This window comes from Cavia porcellus, unplaced genomic scaffold, assembly GCF_034190915.1.
Source record: "Cavia porcellus strain 051 isolate PalLab524CR breed Dunkin Hartley unplaced genomic scaffold, mCavPor4.1 scaffold_32, whole genome shotgun sequence".
NCBI lineage: Eukaryota > Metazoa > Chordata > Mammalia > Rodentia > Caviidae > Cavia > Cavia porcellus.
The window spans coordinates 24,502,994-24,518,725 of record NW_026947515.1 but is presented as its reverse complement, the minus strand read 5'-3'; the positions used below and the strand labels follow the sequence as shown (position 1 = coordinate 24,518,725).

The 15,732-nt window shown below is 52.6% G+C and overlaps 2 protein-coding genes across 10 annotated transcripts in view; one reads left to right on the top strand and one right to left on the bottom strand.

Annotated features, from left to right (window-relative positions):
• Btbd17 (BTB domain containing 17) overlaps nucleotides 1-11,836 on the bottom strand; it is a 54,213-nt gene extending 42,377 nt beyond the window's left edge. Inside the window, exons 1-2 of one of the 4 annotated variants that reach the window (XM_063242241.1) lie at nucleotides 11,703-11,829; nucleotides 3,112-4,735 (exon numbers count right to left, since the gene is read on the bottom strand). The gene's annotated coding sequence lies outside the window, so the exon portion shown is untranslated. Of the gene's footprint in view, nucleotides 1-3,111; nucleotides 4,736-11,702 lie in introns of all 4 variants that reach the window. The other 3 variants (XM_063242243.1, XM_063242240.1, XM_063242242.1) reach the window with 3 other exon arrangements.
• The window catches only part of Gprc5c (G protein-coupled receptor class C group 5 member C), a 37,833-nt gene continuing 27,313 nt past the window's right edge, over nucleotides 5,213-15,732 (top strand). Inside the window, exon 1 of one of the 6 annotated variants that reach the window (XM_063242236.1) lies at nucleotides 5,213-5,378. In XM_063242236.1, coding sequence (XP_063098306.1) covers nucleotides 5,306-5,378 — 73 coding nt within the window. In that variant the 5' untranslated portion in view covers nucleotides 5,213-5,305. Of the gene's footprint in view, nucleotides 5,379-10,461; nucleotides 11,189-11,510; nucleotides 11,645-11,891; nucleotides 12,024-15,732 lie in introns of those variants that run through there. The other 5 variants (XM_013147057.3, XM_013147058.3, XM_063242239.1 and 2 more) reach the window with 5 other exon arrangements.

Sequence of the window (15,732 nt, the reverse complement as noted above, 5' to 3'; positions counted from 1 at the left end):
GATCGAACTCACAACTGCCTGCGCTTTTGTTTTTTTAATAATACCTTTTTTTTAAAAAGAGCATTAGCAAGCATACTGGCCTGGCTAAGCTTCTTTTACCTGTGACAGCCATCAAAGGCAGAACACAACAGCATTCCTCTCATTATTGAGCAGGAAACAACATCAAAATCCTCACTAACAGGAGTGGCAGAGCCAGGGCCAGAAGCCAGGTTGCCTGACCACCTGTGCACAGGCTTCTGTGCTACATCCCTGCTGTCCCCAAACCGCCCCGGATGGCAGTTTCAGACCCAGTCAGGCCCATTTCCCATTTCTGACAAACAGAAGGGGGAAGGACACCAACTAGGCAGGAGTGCTCGTCATTCCGAGCACCGAAATCATTTCCTAGATTCACCTCTGGCTCTGCCCTTGTAATAACGTGACCATTCCTTACGCTTGCTGAGATGCAGACAGCTGCTGTGAGCTAGTGAGAAAAGGCCAGCTTTTGTGCCTGCCTGGCCTGGTAGTGCACAACAGAAGTGACCCTCTGTGATTCTGAAATCAAGATGCTGATGCAAATCAGGAAGCCGTGGCATCAAGAGGCAAAGGAACTCATGGGAGGTGACCTAGGTCCCTGGAAGCAGAGCCAGGGCCAGAAGAAAATTCCCAGTTCTGTTTTTTTCTGGCACACATTTCTGGGTGCCCGGGATGGCTGAGAAGCCCGTGAACATCGTGAACTAGAGCTCAATCGTATTTCTTGGAGGCATGCCAGGTCTCTGTCCAGAAACAGAACTTTTAGAGAAATGGTGGCTTTGGAAATATGGAGAGAAACATGGACCACAGAGATGTTAGTAATCGGGGCAGAAGTTCTAGAGCAGGATCTACCATAGCAAGAGTATCCAGGGAGGAAACTGATGGAGACAAATTACTTACGGAATCCAGAGTCCGTGGGAAACCATGAGAAGTTTTCATGGGAGAAGAGCAGGCGAGCCAGGATAAATGACCTAGATACCACAGACTTCCCAAATGACTGGAAGAATCGCCCACCTGTGCTTGCATAGTGACCACCACACTCCCCTCAGCTCCCTTTACTGCTGCCCCCACTAGCACCACCTCAAAGGAGACGATACTAACCCCTCTGTACACAGGGGTACCTCTGGCATCTGTCCGTGTGACCTTATTTGGAAACAGTGCTTTCTAGATGTCATCAAGCAAGCAAAGATCATACTACTTTATGGTGGGCCCTGAACCCAACAGGAGTGGTGTTCTTCTAAGAAGACTGTGAAGAAACACAGACACCCAGGGATGAGGCAGTGTGACCAGGGAGGCAAAGATTAGTGCCCTGCGAGCCAAAGAAAACCAATTGTCAGCAGCCACCAGAAGCTGGGAGAAGCAGGAAGGAGTCTTCTCCAGTGAGAGTGTGGTCCTTGACGTTGACTGCTAAGCTCTAGAAGAGCAAGGAAACAGATTTTCTTGTTTTAAGCCACCTGGTTTGTGGTGATTTATTACAGCAGCCCTAGCACACTCGTCATATGGGCTGTTTACCTCTATCCTGTGAATTGGTCTTCCTGGCTACCGTGCTAGTTGGCTGGATGTTACTGTCTGTGACACCCAGCTTCCAAGATGACCCCAGCAATCCTACCTTCTCTCACCTCCTGGTGTAGTTTCCTTCCACACCGTCAGGCCTGGCCTGTGTAACCGCTAGGATAGTGTGGAAGTGACCTCCCACATGTGCCTTGCCTGTTTGTACCGCTGACTTTGTGGAAAGACCAGCAACAAGTTGTGGAGAGGTCCACATAGTGAGGACCTGCTGGCCCAGTGCACAGCCAGCTTCATGTGGAACACATAAGCCTGCAGATGACTGCTGTCCTGGGCGACACCTAGAGTTCAACCACACGCGACCTCCTAGTCCAGCCCCTCCACTCAGGTCACTTCAGTTTCTGGATCCAGAGAATGCGTGCCATTACAATGTTTATGTCTATGCCCTGTTCTGTGTAGGTAACATATGCATCTTTCCCATTTGATCAAAGTACGAACAATGGTGGGTAAGGTCAAAATCTGAACTAACTCACCACTTGCAAGCTACTGACCTTGAATATGCTTCAGCTTGAATATTCTCATTAATTAGCTGGTAGACTATTTGCTTCTATCTAATAACAATGTTGGGAGAAGTTAATACATAACTTCCAATAGTTCTGTCATACAGTAAATGTTGCTTATTGTTATTATAAGGGTTAGAAAGAAGTTAAAGAGGGTGAAAAGGCATACACACTCTAGTGACTCCAGGGCCAAATGAGGCCTGAACCTGGGTCTCCTGACTCCCTGAAAACTGCTCCCATTCTAACTGAATCCCAAGAGCAGGATAGCCGAGGAAGACAATGTTCTTGTAAATTTAGAATTTGTTTTTTGTTAAAACCAGGCATGATGTGCACACTTGTAATCTTGCTACTCGGGAGGCAGAGGCAGGATGATCACAAGTTTGAGGCCAGCCTGAGACTCTATGGAAAAGAAAGAAAGAAAGAAAGAAAGAAAGAAAGAAAGAAAGAAAGAAAGAGAGAAAGAAAGGCTAGAATTGCTATTCCTTGTAAGCCATTAGTGTCAGGGCCTTGTCATGGCTGGTTGTGTATCCTGTGCTGAGGTCAGGGAGGGCAGCCTGTGGGGTCAGACTGTCGCTCCAGCAGGCACTGGGAAAAGAGCTCCCTATGCCCTGCAGGAGAGCTGTTAGGAAGGTGCAGGGAAGCAGGTCGATAGCAGGCTGGGCTTTCACTGAGGGCCTTTTTGGATCACATTTCATGCCAGAGCAGGCCCAAGGACAGGGAAGGAGCCAGGCTGCTGTTTGCAGGCCTAGTTAGGAAATGACCAGGACAGCAAGACAACTGTTTTGAAATGCAATACGGTATTAGGGTGAAAGGGCTGCTGGGAGGAAATCTCTTCCACACTGGCTGCAGTGGTTTAAGCCGATCAAAATGACCTTGGACAAGCAGAGGCCCAGGAGGCATGGGCTTTCCCCTAGGACAAGTACCTGTCCTTCTATGACTCTTGTAGCCTCTGCCTCACACTTGATACCATCTTGTGGCTGAATCAAGGAGGGAAATACGGCAAAAATGAGCAAAGTTAGTGGCAAGTGAAATTTACCTTTGAATGAGGAATATCACCTATGAAAATTGTATGCAAAGGACCTCCAGGTGTGCTGATGGCTGCCTGATGACTCTTCTGCCCAGGTGTAGGGCTTTGGAAAACACAAAGAAAGGTTACTGGGAGTGGTTCTCCCTACAGGGTCATCACCAGGACCTACAGTGCCCCACAGCAGCCTCCGAGGCCCTCAGATCACCAACTTGCTTTTTCTCTGCAGCGCTACCATTTCTGAAAAGAGGAGTTTGTGTGTGAAGGGGCAAGCCCAGACACAACAGAAAATACTTCAGTGTAACTCCCTTCAGTGTCCAGGATGAGGAAATCTGTAAGGGCCCAGCTCCAGAAACATGTTAATGAGGGTTTGCCTTGGGGCAGGCTTGAGCTCTCTCCCTAAGCTCTGTCCCGTCCAGAGGCCCAAAGCTGCAGGCCTCTTCCCTAAGGACTCCAGGCCCTCACCAGTCATGGAGACTTCTCTCCCCATCGAAACTTTGTGCCCAGGCGTGCATGCATTCAGCAGATTGGCCTCTCAGCTCTCCTCTTACCGTTAACCATCTATCTGAAATGGATTTGTATTCAGTTGCTCAGACTTTATAAGACCTCAGTCACCTGTCGTGCTGGTTGAGCTATAGATTTTGAACTAACAGGTTTGGGTGAGTTCAGAAATTCAGTCTTAAGATGCTTTCAGACAACTGTGAAGAAAGCGAGCCTTGAGCTCTGAGGAACCAGGCCCTAGACTGGAGAGTTTCAGGCAAGACTGGAAAACACGTGGGGAACAGAACAAATGTGCAAGGGATCGGATGCTGGCTCGCAGCTCCTTCCTGTTCTGTAACCGCCTCTTCCGCAGAGGGGATGTGAAGACTCCACTACTAGGGAGGAATCCAGAGAAAAAAGGCTCGGCTCTCACCTCCTGGAATGTTACACTTGTGAACCCACCGTGGTCCCCTTCTGCTCATCCTCCAAAGTCTGCTGTTCTCCAAAAAGTGGCCAACCTGGTCCACCTGCTCAGAGCCAGTCACAGTGGTATCACACGGGGTTTTTGCCTGTTTCTTTTCCCTTTGCAATTCTTTCCAACTCAGCCTCACTGGTTCCCAAGGCCAGTGCACATCCCTAAGCAGTTAGGGTCTAGGCATCAAGCCAGTCCAGAGACCTCAATGGATTGAGACTTAATAGTCCAAAAGGGGTTATCTGCCACGTAAGCAAATAACCCAACTGACTCTGAAGCTGCACACTGAGCTTTGAGGATGCCCGAGCACCAGGTCCCTCACCATTTCTGAGGGCTGCTTTCTCCCTCTAGAAATGCACAGAAGGGGAAAGAACCAGAGACCAGTGGCTCCCAAATCACTGAGCTCCACTAGCAGCTCCTAGATCGATGGTTTCGTTCTATCTTCATGTAATCTTTGCAGGCAGGGATTCTTATCCCATTTTATGGATAGGCAAGTTCTGTGTTCTTTAGACTCTTCTCCTATCCCTTTCAGCTCTGTGGGCTTTCTGTGCATTCACATCAGATCCACGTGAGGACTGTAACTTCCATGGGCTGCAAGGGCTTACGTTTTTTCCAAGCAGGGCTTGAGTATAGTTTTAATCTTTTGTCATCCAAAATCAACCCTTATGCCGTTTATTGCTTCCACTGCAGAATTTGAGAAAGAAAAAAGGCAGTCAGAGGAACCTCATAAACTGGATTTAACTGGGAGGCATTGTGCCAGGAAGGCCATGAATGTGTTAACAGAGCAGGATGGGGATAAAGACAAGTGGTGAAACTGAAGGAAAAGGACTGTGGGCCCGTGAGTGACAGCAGGAATGAGGACTGTGCATCTGAGGGCTGCCCGGGGCCCACTTTAGCATGACCGCAGCTGCCATTAAGACCCTCCACCGCACACTCAGTGGTTCTGCGCTCTACATAATGACGGAACCCCGCCTTATCATCAGAGGGGAGGAAAGCAGCCTGGAAACCAAGGGGCTGAAGTTTCAGCTCCTGGCAGGCCTTCCAGAGCCCCATCATCCTCCCAGAATAGCACACCAGGTTCCCGGCAGCCCAGGCTACACTGCCACTGGCTTCCGGAGAGGGAGACAGTCAATCCCCAAGCAGTGCTGCAAACAGCTGAGACTGGCCTCGGCCCAGAAGCCAGCTGGCTGGCCCTGCCCTGCCCTACTGGAGGCACCATCTCTGGTGAGCGTGGGCAAGTCTGCCCCTTATGCCATGGCCCCCTGCTTGTTCCCTTATCACCAGAGATCTGGACTGGGTTCAAGAGTTGGGTGGCCTCAAAGCCCAGGTAAGGAAGGGGGCTGGACAGGGAATAGGCCTTTTTATTTATTTTTTTTTTTTTTGGTGGTGGTGGTGGTGCTAGAGGTCAAACCCAGGATGAACCTTGGGCATGCAAGCGAAGAACTCTACCACTGAGCCACATCCCCAGCCCTGAAATAGGTTTTTTAAAGACTTTGCTGAATGGTGAAGAGGCTAGTGAATGCCTACATGGTTGTAGGCTGCAGAATATAAAGATGGGGGAGGGAGCTCCAGGGCCAGCAGCAGAACAGGGATGGGGAACAAAGATGGCAGATACACAGCACAGCCACAGGCCAGACAGCGCCCTGGTGCACCATGGTCCACAGCTGGTTTCTGAAGGCAAAGGGGCCATTGGAAAATGGGCCCAGCCAGGCCTACTGCTGACTGGACCACAGATCTGCTCTGTGTCTAGGGTTCTCCTTAGGCCCCTGTGGATCCTTCTCCAGTTGGTACCCTTACAAATGTTAAGTGAGGATCTATTATGGGCAAGAGAAACACACACCTTTCCCTCAGAGCTTATCCCTCAGCTGGGGACACGACATGAACATAATCATCCATGATGCAGAAAATGGTAAAGGCTACATAGAGGTGGAAGAAGCACCTTAGGGAGCTGTGGTCAACGAAAGTCTTGACCTTAACCAGCTGTGGTCAGTGCAAGTCTACAGTGGAACCCAGGTTCAAAGGAGTTGAAACAATTGGTACCCACCCATGGCGAGTCTCAGCCTCTATGAACCTCAATTTTTAAATCTATAAATGGAGACAATAATATCTGCCTTACGGAATCAGAGCCACCTTTTAGATGCTTATAGGGTTGTAAACCTCAAATATATGGAAGATACTTTGAACTTGAATAGTGCTGTAAGAGTTAAGCTTTTGTGTTATCAAGGTAATCAGCATCTCTCTAAGCCGCTTGGTCCGTGAGCCTGGGAGCCAGAGATCTGCTCACTGGGTTGCTGTTAGAGCAGAGCATGGACCCTGAGCCCCACACTTCCCCTTCAGAGAAAGTTGATATCCTCTCTCAGCTCTTGGCCAATCAATCCAATCAATCCAACAATATTTAAGGCCCATGGTTTGCATTTATAAAGCACTATGCCAGGGGCTGCCTGGAAAGAGAGGTCTGGAATCCAGAGTTCATTTCCTTCAGGGCCTGTCACAGAATTAGGGAGGCAGAATTAGTTATGCAGAAGACATAATTAAGCAGAGTGAGACAGTAATAGGGAAGAGCAGATAAAATCAAAACACACCCAAGTATGGAAATGTCACAATGGAACTGTGTATTTGGCACAATTAACGTATGTGAGTATTGTAGTAAAAATAAAAAGATGTAATTAACAATGCAAATTATGTAAGACCAGCAAATGTAAGCTGGGGGTTCACCAGCTCCAGTTCCACAGATCCCAGAGATTAAAAGGAGGGTGCTCTGGGAGAGGTTGAAGGAGGGGGGCCCGGCATCCTAGACTGAGAATTGGGGAACGAGATGGACAAGTCACAGGAAGGCCATGAGGGGAGCTGACTCAGGCCCCTTGGGCCAAAATGGCCACCTCCTGTTAGGGAGAGGAAGGAGCCCCAGTTGGGTACAGATGGCATGGGAGCCAGTGGAGAGGTTACGATCTGAGTGAACTCAGGGAATGCTCCTGTGCTGGTGGGGGTTTGCAGAGTGACTAGAGGGCAGACTGCAAGCAGGGTGCTCAGTCTGGGGACCAGTGGAGCCACTTAGATGTTCTGGATTGGAGAAACTTCTGAAGGGAGGGCGCCACATGCCGCATGGTGACACATTTCCCTTTTGGTTTTGGAAAGGCCAGTGAGCTGAATGGCCTGAATGCCTGAACCCTTGGCTTTGAGGCCTGACTCCTAGCAGTCACTTAGGCTGTTGGTGGAGGCTGGTCACACCTGGGCAGCTCACAATATCTAGTTCTTTTCTCCCCAGGTAGTTGGTCGGTGGCAAGTGGGCCACAAATAGGGTAGAGAGGATAAGGAAAACACAAGTTTAGTGCAAGGGTTCAGCATCAGGTGACATCCCAGTGCACTCTACCCCAAACCTGCTTCCAGGTCCATTTCCGGGGAGATTACCTACGGGGCAGTCAGTTGTGGTCAATGAATGTAAACTCGCTTGGCCCCTGACTTCCTGCTTCTTACAGGCACCATTTCGGTGCCCAAGTCCTCTCAAAAGCAAAATAAGGCAATTTGCTGCTCCAATCAGGAAGTTCCAGGAGCCCCACAGAAATCAGTTAAGACAGAGCCTGGGAGCCAGGAGGGGTGAAATACAAACTGTTAGTATGTTGTATAGCATTCTGGGACCAGGAGTCCCACTCTGAGCTCAGCGAGAACTAGTCTCTCTCCACTGAGGCCCAGCTGCATGACCAGGACCCTTGGTCCCCTAAGAAGAGGGAGCAAGTCTCCCACTCCATGGCTCCCTGAAGAGATTCTGCAAACTGAGAGTCCAGGACACTTGCTCCCTGGGAAAAGTGGGAAGACCCTCAAGGGAACAAAAGTGAACCCTGTGCACTCCTTGCCAGGCTCTGTCACCACCAGACCTCGGTTGCCAGTGCTCTACCCTGGGCTCTGGGGCAGGGCCTTGCTAGCTGGCTCAGAAAAGCTGGACTTTTCCAGCAAGTGAGGTCTTACTTGCTACCCCAAAGGCATTGCACTTCTGGGCAGATAAGTACAGCACTGTCTGTAAGGCTGTGAAGGGTTGGGGTGGCCATGGGGGTCAGGTGGTGTCAGCAGTGATGTGCCTCAGGATACTGGCTATTTCACAAGTGAAAGCATTTACTACTTGCCAGGCTGCGTGACAGATTCTGAGACAAGATGAGTGAGATGAATCCCTGCTCTTGATTCAGGTACAGTCTAAATGAGACAACTATTTAGGAAATTAATTAGGTTGGGTATGGTGGTGCACTCCTGTAATCCCAGCACTTTAGAGGCTGAGGCAGGAGGATCACTGCACATTCAAGGAAAGCCTCGGCTACATGGTGAGTTCAAGGCTAGCCTGAGCTGCATAGCCTGTCTTTAAAAAAAAAAAGTTAATTAGGCCAACTAGGATAAGTGATAAATGCATAATGGACTGTGGGTTAAAAAGCCACTCAGGATAGGCCTTTTGCAGAGAGTACGAAAGTCTTTCCAGAAGAAGGGACATTAGGTAGGACAGATTTTTTAAAATCTTTGGTCAGAAGCCACAGGGACTAGGAAAGATAGGACTTTTGAGGAGGAAAGTCCAGCACAGGTAAGACCCTAGGAAATGGCATGGTGAGGCCCAACTGCTGATGGTGAAATGGAACAGAAAGAATGGAGGGGAGCAGTGTGCAAGACTGTGGATTCAAATAGTCAGATTTCTTGAGTGGAAAAGCCTGCGGCTCAGAGGACCTGGACACGGGAAGCAGAGGCTAACTGCTGACCATCTGTAAACGCCAGTCTGGTGGGACGAACAGTCTAGACAGGGTACATTTTGGGGGTGGTTTTATAACCCCTGCTTTGTGAGTAGAGGTTACAGGAAAGAGGGCCTCAGAGAGATGAGTGGCTTGCCACCCCCACACAGCTGCAAGTGCCACCTGGGCCTCATCAGTAGCTCAGACTTTTCAGACTCCTTGACTAAGGGCACCCTGGTACCTCGAAGAAGGGGCCAGTGAATACAGGTAGTGTCATCCTGCCATCAGGAGCTTGACTATCTAGATGGGGCACAGGAGGATCAAGGGTGGGGGCAGTCAATGGTACACTCTTCCACAAGCCAGTAACTTCAGGGCCCTTTGGAACTTAAGTGTAAATTTTGGAGAAAATGGGAGTTCATGATGTGTCCCATGCCTACTGGGTTATTCAGGCAGGTGAGGCCACCAGAGACACAGATGGCCCTGGGGTTGGAGTCTCACAAAGCAGAGCACCTCCTCAGAGCTTCCCTCTGGCACCCCAGCTGGCTGTGCAAGGGGGGAAGGCTGGGCCCCCCAGGTCTGACTCACTGGGTATCCCCAAAGCTAAGCTCCCCATTCAAAACCAGCACAAGCCCCTGGGGAACTGGCACAAGCAAAACACAACAGGGACCCTGAAGAGTCAGGGGCCCAGGTCACCTGTCCCTAAGGACTTGCTTTGTCCTTTGAAGGCAGATCCTGTTCCCGAAGGGAGTAGGGTGAACAGGGAAGCTGAGCAGTGCTCAGAAATTGCCCTACATTCCATGGCCAGCCAGCTCCAGAGAGGCAGGCTGGAGGGCAAGGCTCAGGCCCTGTGCTGGCCCCTTTCCAGGACTTTGGCCCTTCCCTCCTCCAGCCAGATGGATAGGGAGGGGCAAACTCTGTGGTTCTGGAGAAGCTTTGCTTTGGGCAAAGAGACTCACAAAGCCAGAAGGCAAACTGAGAGTCAGTAGGACCCACCACCCATGTCCCCCTCCTGAGGTCCACTCTCTTCCAGGTCCCAGCCCCTGGCTCTTAATGGCGGTTCCCAGACCCTGCTCCTGACTCCTCCCACCGGCCCACGAAGTTAGACATTACTTGCCTGGTTAAGGAAAAGTAGTTAGAACCCAGGTGACTTATCCAACTTACTGGGGTCTGACTGGCTGCAGGCCTTTCCAGCCCAGGGAGCACAGCTCCCGGCACCATTCAAGGGTTTGTCACCTTAGCACGGGGTCCCTGACTCTTAGGAGGAAGAGAAGAGACACGCAGCTGTCTTTGCCACTTTCCCCAGAGCAGCGCTGCAGAGCAACACACAGGAAGAGATATCATCCACACATCCAGGGCCTCACCACCAGCCTCCACGTCTGGCTAAGCAAACATTCATTCCCCCACCACCACCACCCCCAATCAGAAAAGCCAGTGTGCACAGGGAGTAACTGGCCTGAGGTTTATCGCTCTGGCAACTCTGGGTGATTCACTGAGTTTAGACTCTAGGTTGTCATAGACCGGAGCACGCAAACAAACAGCTCGGGAGGTACCCTCCCCTTTCCCTGCCCGCCCCCACCTGGCTGCCCCTTGGCCCGTGACCGATGCCTCCCCTCCCCCTCCTGGCCCTCAGGGTTGAGCAAACACAGCCGCTGTCCTCCCGCCACCGCCACCAGCTGGCTCCACCGCGTGCTGCTGGCGATCCCCCAGGCAACTCGGCGTCACGAGAACCGGCACCCCGAGACCCAGCGCCCTGCCCTCCCCCGCGTCCCCAGGGCGGCCTGTGCCAGGCCCAACAAGCTCCAGCTTCTCGGTGCGCCTCGGCCCCTCGGGCCTCCGGCTAGTCAACCAGGCCCAGCACCAGGCCCGCCGAGGGCAGCACTGCCCATCTCCAGCTGGGCCCGCGTCTCAGGAGAAGGCAGCCGGAAAATCTCTTGTTTACTGTGCTAGGAAGATCCCAGGCAGGCTTTGCTTCCCCGTTTCTACGGTCCTTTTCAGCGGATTCCTGAGCCAGAGGGGCAACCCGCTCATCCACCCAGGGCAGGGAGTGGGATGGGGCGCGGGGAACCCGTACTCGTGGAAAGGTCCTGGGGCTGTCGGAAGGCCCGAACTTAACAGTGGAGGCCAACCTGGCCTGAAGCGCAGAGAAAGCGGGGGCCAGGCTCAACAATGCACTTCGGGGAGCCAAACTATGAACGCTAATTAAGACAAGTTGGAGCAGGAAACCGGGGTGCAGGGAGGGGAGCGCACCTCGGGTGGGCCGTGTCTGGAGTGGTCGCGAAACTCGAGCCCGGGGTAGGCAAGCTCTAGGCGACGTTTGCCCACGGTACCCTGCAGTGGATCTGGGCTCTGCCCCCACGAGGTTAGGGGCGTGCCAGTGGCATTCTCACGCAGTCTTGGCAACTGGGGTCTCGGGAAAGGCCCGCGCGCGGAAAAGGTGAACGCTTGGTGTGTGGCGGGTCCACGTGCGCAAACTCTGGAGGGAGGGGGCGCGACAAAGACGAACTTTGTGTCTGGGTGTGCGGCCCACTTCAGCCCGCAGCTGCCGACTGTGCCCCGCAAGTGTCTCCAGGGACAGCCGGGACGGAAGGGACAAAGGCTTGGTGTCTGCCACTGAGACAGCCGTGCCAAAGCAGTCCCTGCGCCAGTCGGTCGCTTGAGAGCTCTAGATGTGGGGAGCCAGAGCCTCCCAGGGGAGCGGGGCACGGGGAGCCGGGTAGCACCCCCAACCGCTTTCTGGAGAGAAAGCCTGCTCCGGTAAGGACGCGGAGTGTGCGCGCGCCCGCGGGCGGGGGGCGTGGCAGTAAACAGCAGGAACCCACACGTCCGCCCGGCCAGCAACTCCGAGCTGCGCTCCTTTCCCAGCCGGAAAGTGCGGCTCCCCGGCCTGGAGGTGAGTCGTACGGCGAGGGCGGGGCGGGCTTTGTTCCCGTGAAAGGGCTGGCACTTACCTGGAGCTCGGCGGGCGCCCGAGAAGCGCCCCGAATGCCGGGGATGTCACGGTGATGCAGGCCGGCCCGGCCTCGTCGAGAGAAAGCAGCGGAGCGCCGGGAGAGGCCGGCGCCGCAGCCAGCGACTCCGCGTGCCCAGCGCGGCGCGGGTCCCGGGGAGGCTGGCCCTGCGCCCAGCACCCCCGCCCGGGCCCCGCACCCCCGGCCAGCTGGGCCTGGCCGGGTGCCCCGCGGCGTCCGTCCCGCCCCCGCCGCCGCTCGGCCTGGGGCTGGAGTTGGCTCCAAACGCTGCGCCGGAGCCGGGCAGGCGGCGCATCCCAGGTAAGGGCTGCCGCCCGCCCCCTCCGCCCACTCCTCGGAAGAGTTGGGCCCGGGCTGGCAGGGGGTGGGCGAGGGCCAGAAGCCGGCGGAGGGGACCAGGGGGCGAGGACGCCGAGCCAACTCCACTTGGTCGTAGAAAGATTCCCAGCCCGACTCGGCTGGGGACGGGAGTTGGGGGAAGCCTAGCGCAGCGGCTCGGGGTGAGGGCGATGAAGGACTCCACAGTCGGTGCGTCCCAGGGTGTCCCTCACCTCCCGGCCCCTCTGCGCCAGTCCACGACCAGCGGTCTCCTGTGGGTCTATGTCCTCTCTCTCGGCTGCCCTGCTGTGGCTTGGGAGAGCAGTCTCTTCGGTCAGAGGAAATGTGGGAGAAGTGTTTGGCTCCCCTCTGCTTTTTGTTCACGCGTACAGGGGTGCGCAGGTGTGAGGCGGGCCCCAACAGCCCTGACCGGTGGGCAGGGAGGGCTTGGATCTCCCCACAGGAAGTTTGGAATGTCGGACTGTTAATGCACCTCTGCTTCTGGCAGCCCAGTGTCTAGGTCCATCCTCATCCTCCCTTTGCCAGGGCCCTTTCAGTAGTTTTACACCCAGGCAGATCTAATCATTTAAAACTCCACGATCTTTATCCTAGCGGAGACCAGAATGTGGCCAAGTAGAGTTTTGTGGCTTGACCCTCCCCACTTCCCCTTCCCCTTGAGTCTTCCAAGGCGGCTGGCGCAGGGAGGGGACTGCTGCTGGGGGTGGGGCGCATTCCAGAGTAACATTCCTGAGCAGACCCTTGCACTGAACACTTAAAAGCCTCAGAATGCTCGGGGCATTTTGACCCAAATTTCCACTTTTGGTGTGTGTATGTATGTGTGTGTGTGTAAGTGTAAGAGAGAGAGAGCATGAGAGAGACAGACAGACAGACAGACAGAACGGAGATGGGTTCTTCCCAGCACCAGCATCTCCAGAGCTCTTTCCTATGCCAGGGGTTAAACATCAAAGCCCCCTAGACATAGGGCAAATACACTTGACTAACAGGCCGAAGAGAGGGAGATGGAGGGTGAGATGAGAGGAGGTAGGAGGCTGGTGACCGGTCCATCTATCTCTCTGGGCTGACTGCTGAATAGGGGCAGCCAAGGAGGAAGGGGGATACTCTGACCATGCCCACCAAGAGGGGTTCTGATCAGGCACCGCACCTCTGAAAGCAACCCCTGGTTTTTCTCACTGTACCCGGAAGCTTGGCCACGGAACAGGGCTGCCCCCTGAAGTTCTTTCCAGGCTTTCTTGCAGATAAAGTGGGGTGCTGAAAGGGGTGTTCTTGAAAGATGTGGAGGCCTAGCTGACTGACTTACCTGGTACTGGGTGGAGCCAGTCAGGACCAGCTGGGCTTCAGCCCACCCTGGTGCGTGCGCGTGCACGTGTGTGTGTGTGTGTGTGTGTGTGTGTGTGTGTGTATATGTGTGTGTGTGTGTGTCCATCCCACAGAGAGAAAATAGGGAGGGAGAAGATTTGAGAACTGGATTGGACTGATTCAGACCAGAGCTGGGAACTGGGTGGCTGAGTCTGGGGAAAGGCCAATTTCAGAGACGATTTAAAAATATTTGTATGACTGATACCAGGGAATTGAAACAAAAGTGCTTTTTTGCTCAGAAAATGATCTGAGACTGGGCCTAAGTGGTAGGAGAGCATAGACTTCCAGGGCAGGATGTCCCTCACCCACTTCTGTCCTGGGATCCCCTGAGAACTTTCAAGCAAAAGCTATGAATCCAAAAGGAAGGAGGTGGGACTGGGTAGGGAGAGGGGAATCCCTTGTACATTCAGAGGACCATTGTCAAATGTCTGTTCAGACCCAACTGAGGGTTCCCGAGGCTGCTAAGTCTCATTTACCAGTCTCAGATGTACATTCTGGTAGAGGATGTAGGTACCGATGATTCAGATGTTCCAAATCCATGCCCTGGTCTAAGTGCAGGGCCTGGGGCTCAGCAGGAGGAAAGAAGGTGCTTGCAGGAGCCTGGGGAAGACCTTCCGGGCAGAGCTGTCCTTCTTGCTAGTCCCCTTGCCACCATCTTAGAAAGGCAGCAGTGACTGGCTGAATGTGCTGTCTGGTACCAGAGGCTTAGAGCTAAGCCCTCTGGTGTCTTCCTCTCTTGGACTCTCTACTGGTCTCTACAGGTTCCTGTACTAGGCAGAAAGAGTCCGGCCCAGTTGGCTGCATTTGTCCACCTGAGCCTGTGTATTTCTGTCTCCCATCTGCCCTCCTGTTTTCAGGGGAAGCAGAGAAAGGAGACATTTTAGGGCAGGAATAGGTTGCTTCATCTGAGGCTAGTATGTTACAGGGCAGCTGGGCAGCAGCATGGTTACTGCCATGGGGTGGGTAGTGGCTTGTTTGATTCCTTGGATTTTCCCACATGGGAAAGGAGGGGTGACAGGAAGGGTAAGTCCCAGGAGGAAGTTGTCAGCCAGTAGCAGAGTCAGGAGGAAATTGGGTGTGGGGGTGAAGCGTGAAGAGTTCTTGACCTAACCCTAGCCCGTGTCTCTGTGGAGTGCTGGGGCCAGCAGGGTATAGGCAAGTTTGATTTTTTTATAATGACCTGGCTATTATCAGTTGTGAACCGGTAGCATGGTTTAGTTTATTTGTTTGTTTGTTTGTTTTAGTTCTGAGGATTGAACCCGTGGTCTTGGCACTGAGATATGTCCCCAGCCTTTTTATTTTTTATTTGAGACAGGGTCTCTAAAGTCACTAAGTTGCCCAGGCTACATTCAAACTTTTCCATCCTCCTGTCTAACCCTCCCAGAATGCTGGGATCACAGACGAAGCTCAAAAATCAGATCTGTCCCCTTGGGGTGACAGGTTCCTTGTTTGGAATAGTGGCCCATTCAGCACGAGGACCTGGCCCAGGTAGGTGAGGTGAGAAGCTGTCTCCGCAGTTCTCTGTGATCAGTTCCACACTTCCATCTGCACTCCAATTCCTGGGTGGCTCACTTGCACCAAAACCTGCACAATGGAGTTGAACCTGCATGTTATCTATAAATTAACTCTAGGAATAGCTCATTATTACTCCATACACATTAGTCCTTCCTTCCCAGCTCTTTTATAGACTTGTGAGTACACAGAAGTCCTACGCGAAGGACCATCACAAAGGTTTAAGTCATGGAAATTGAGGGGAGGGAAAAGAAATTAGTGTTACAGTGTCAGTGCTTAGGGAAACAATAAATTTTCGCAAGAATATTACATTAAGGTTTAATGGACATGGTTGTTGAGGATAATAAGCATAGCTGAAGGATGAGGAGGTACCTAAAATATGTATTTTCAAAGGATAGGAAGATTTGAACATTGATCATTATCATGTCAACTGTACAAGTTTCATTTTTACTGAGTTAGTAAGCATTTCCCACTTATCAGCTACTATGACGAAATGATTCTTATTGACTGAGATTTGAGGCCTTTGTTTACTTACTACAAATTAAGTAGCTAGGAATGGTGAAACATGGGAGGGAAATAAACTACAAAACACCTCCTCACTCCACAGCGCCGCCAAGAGGAAGGATTCGAAGACAGATAATGCCGTTCCCCTGCCAGCCACTAGTGGTCGCTGTCAGCCCAGGAAAGCTTGGTTGCTTTTTGGAACCGTCCTCCTGGTGAGGTGGAAAAGGCAGGGCTAAAACCAGGCACAGTATTTGAACACACAAGGTGACATAAATGTGGAGGACTTGCGTTTCATGGA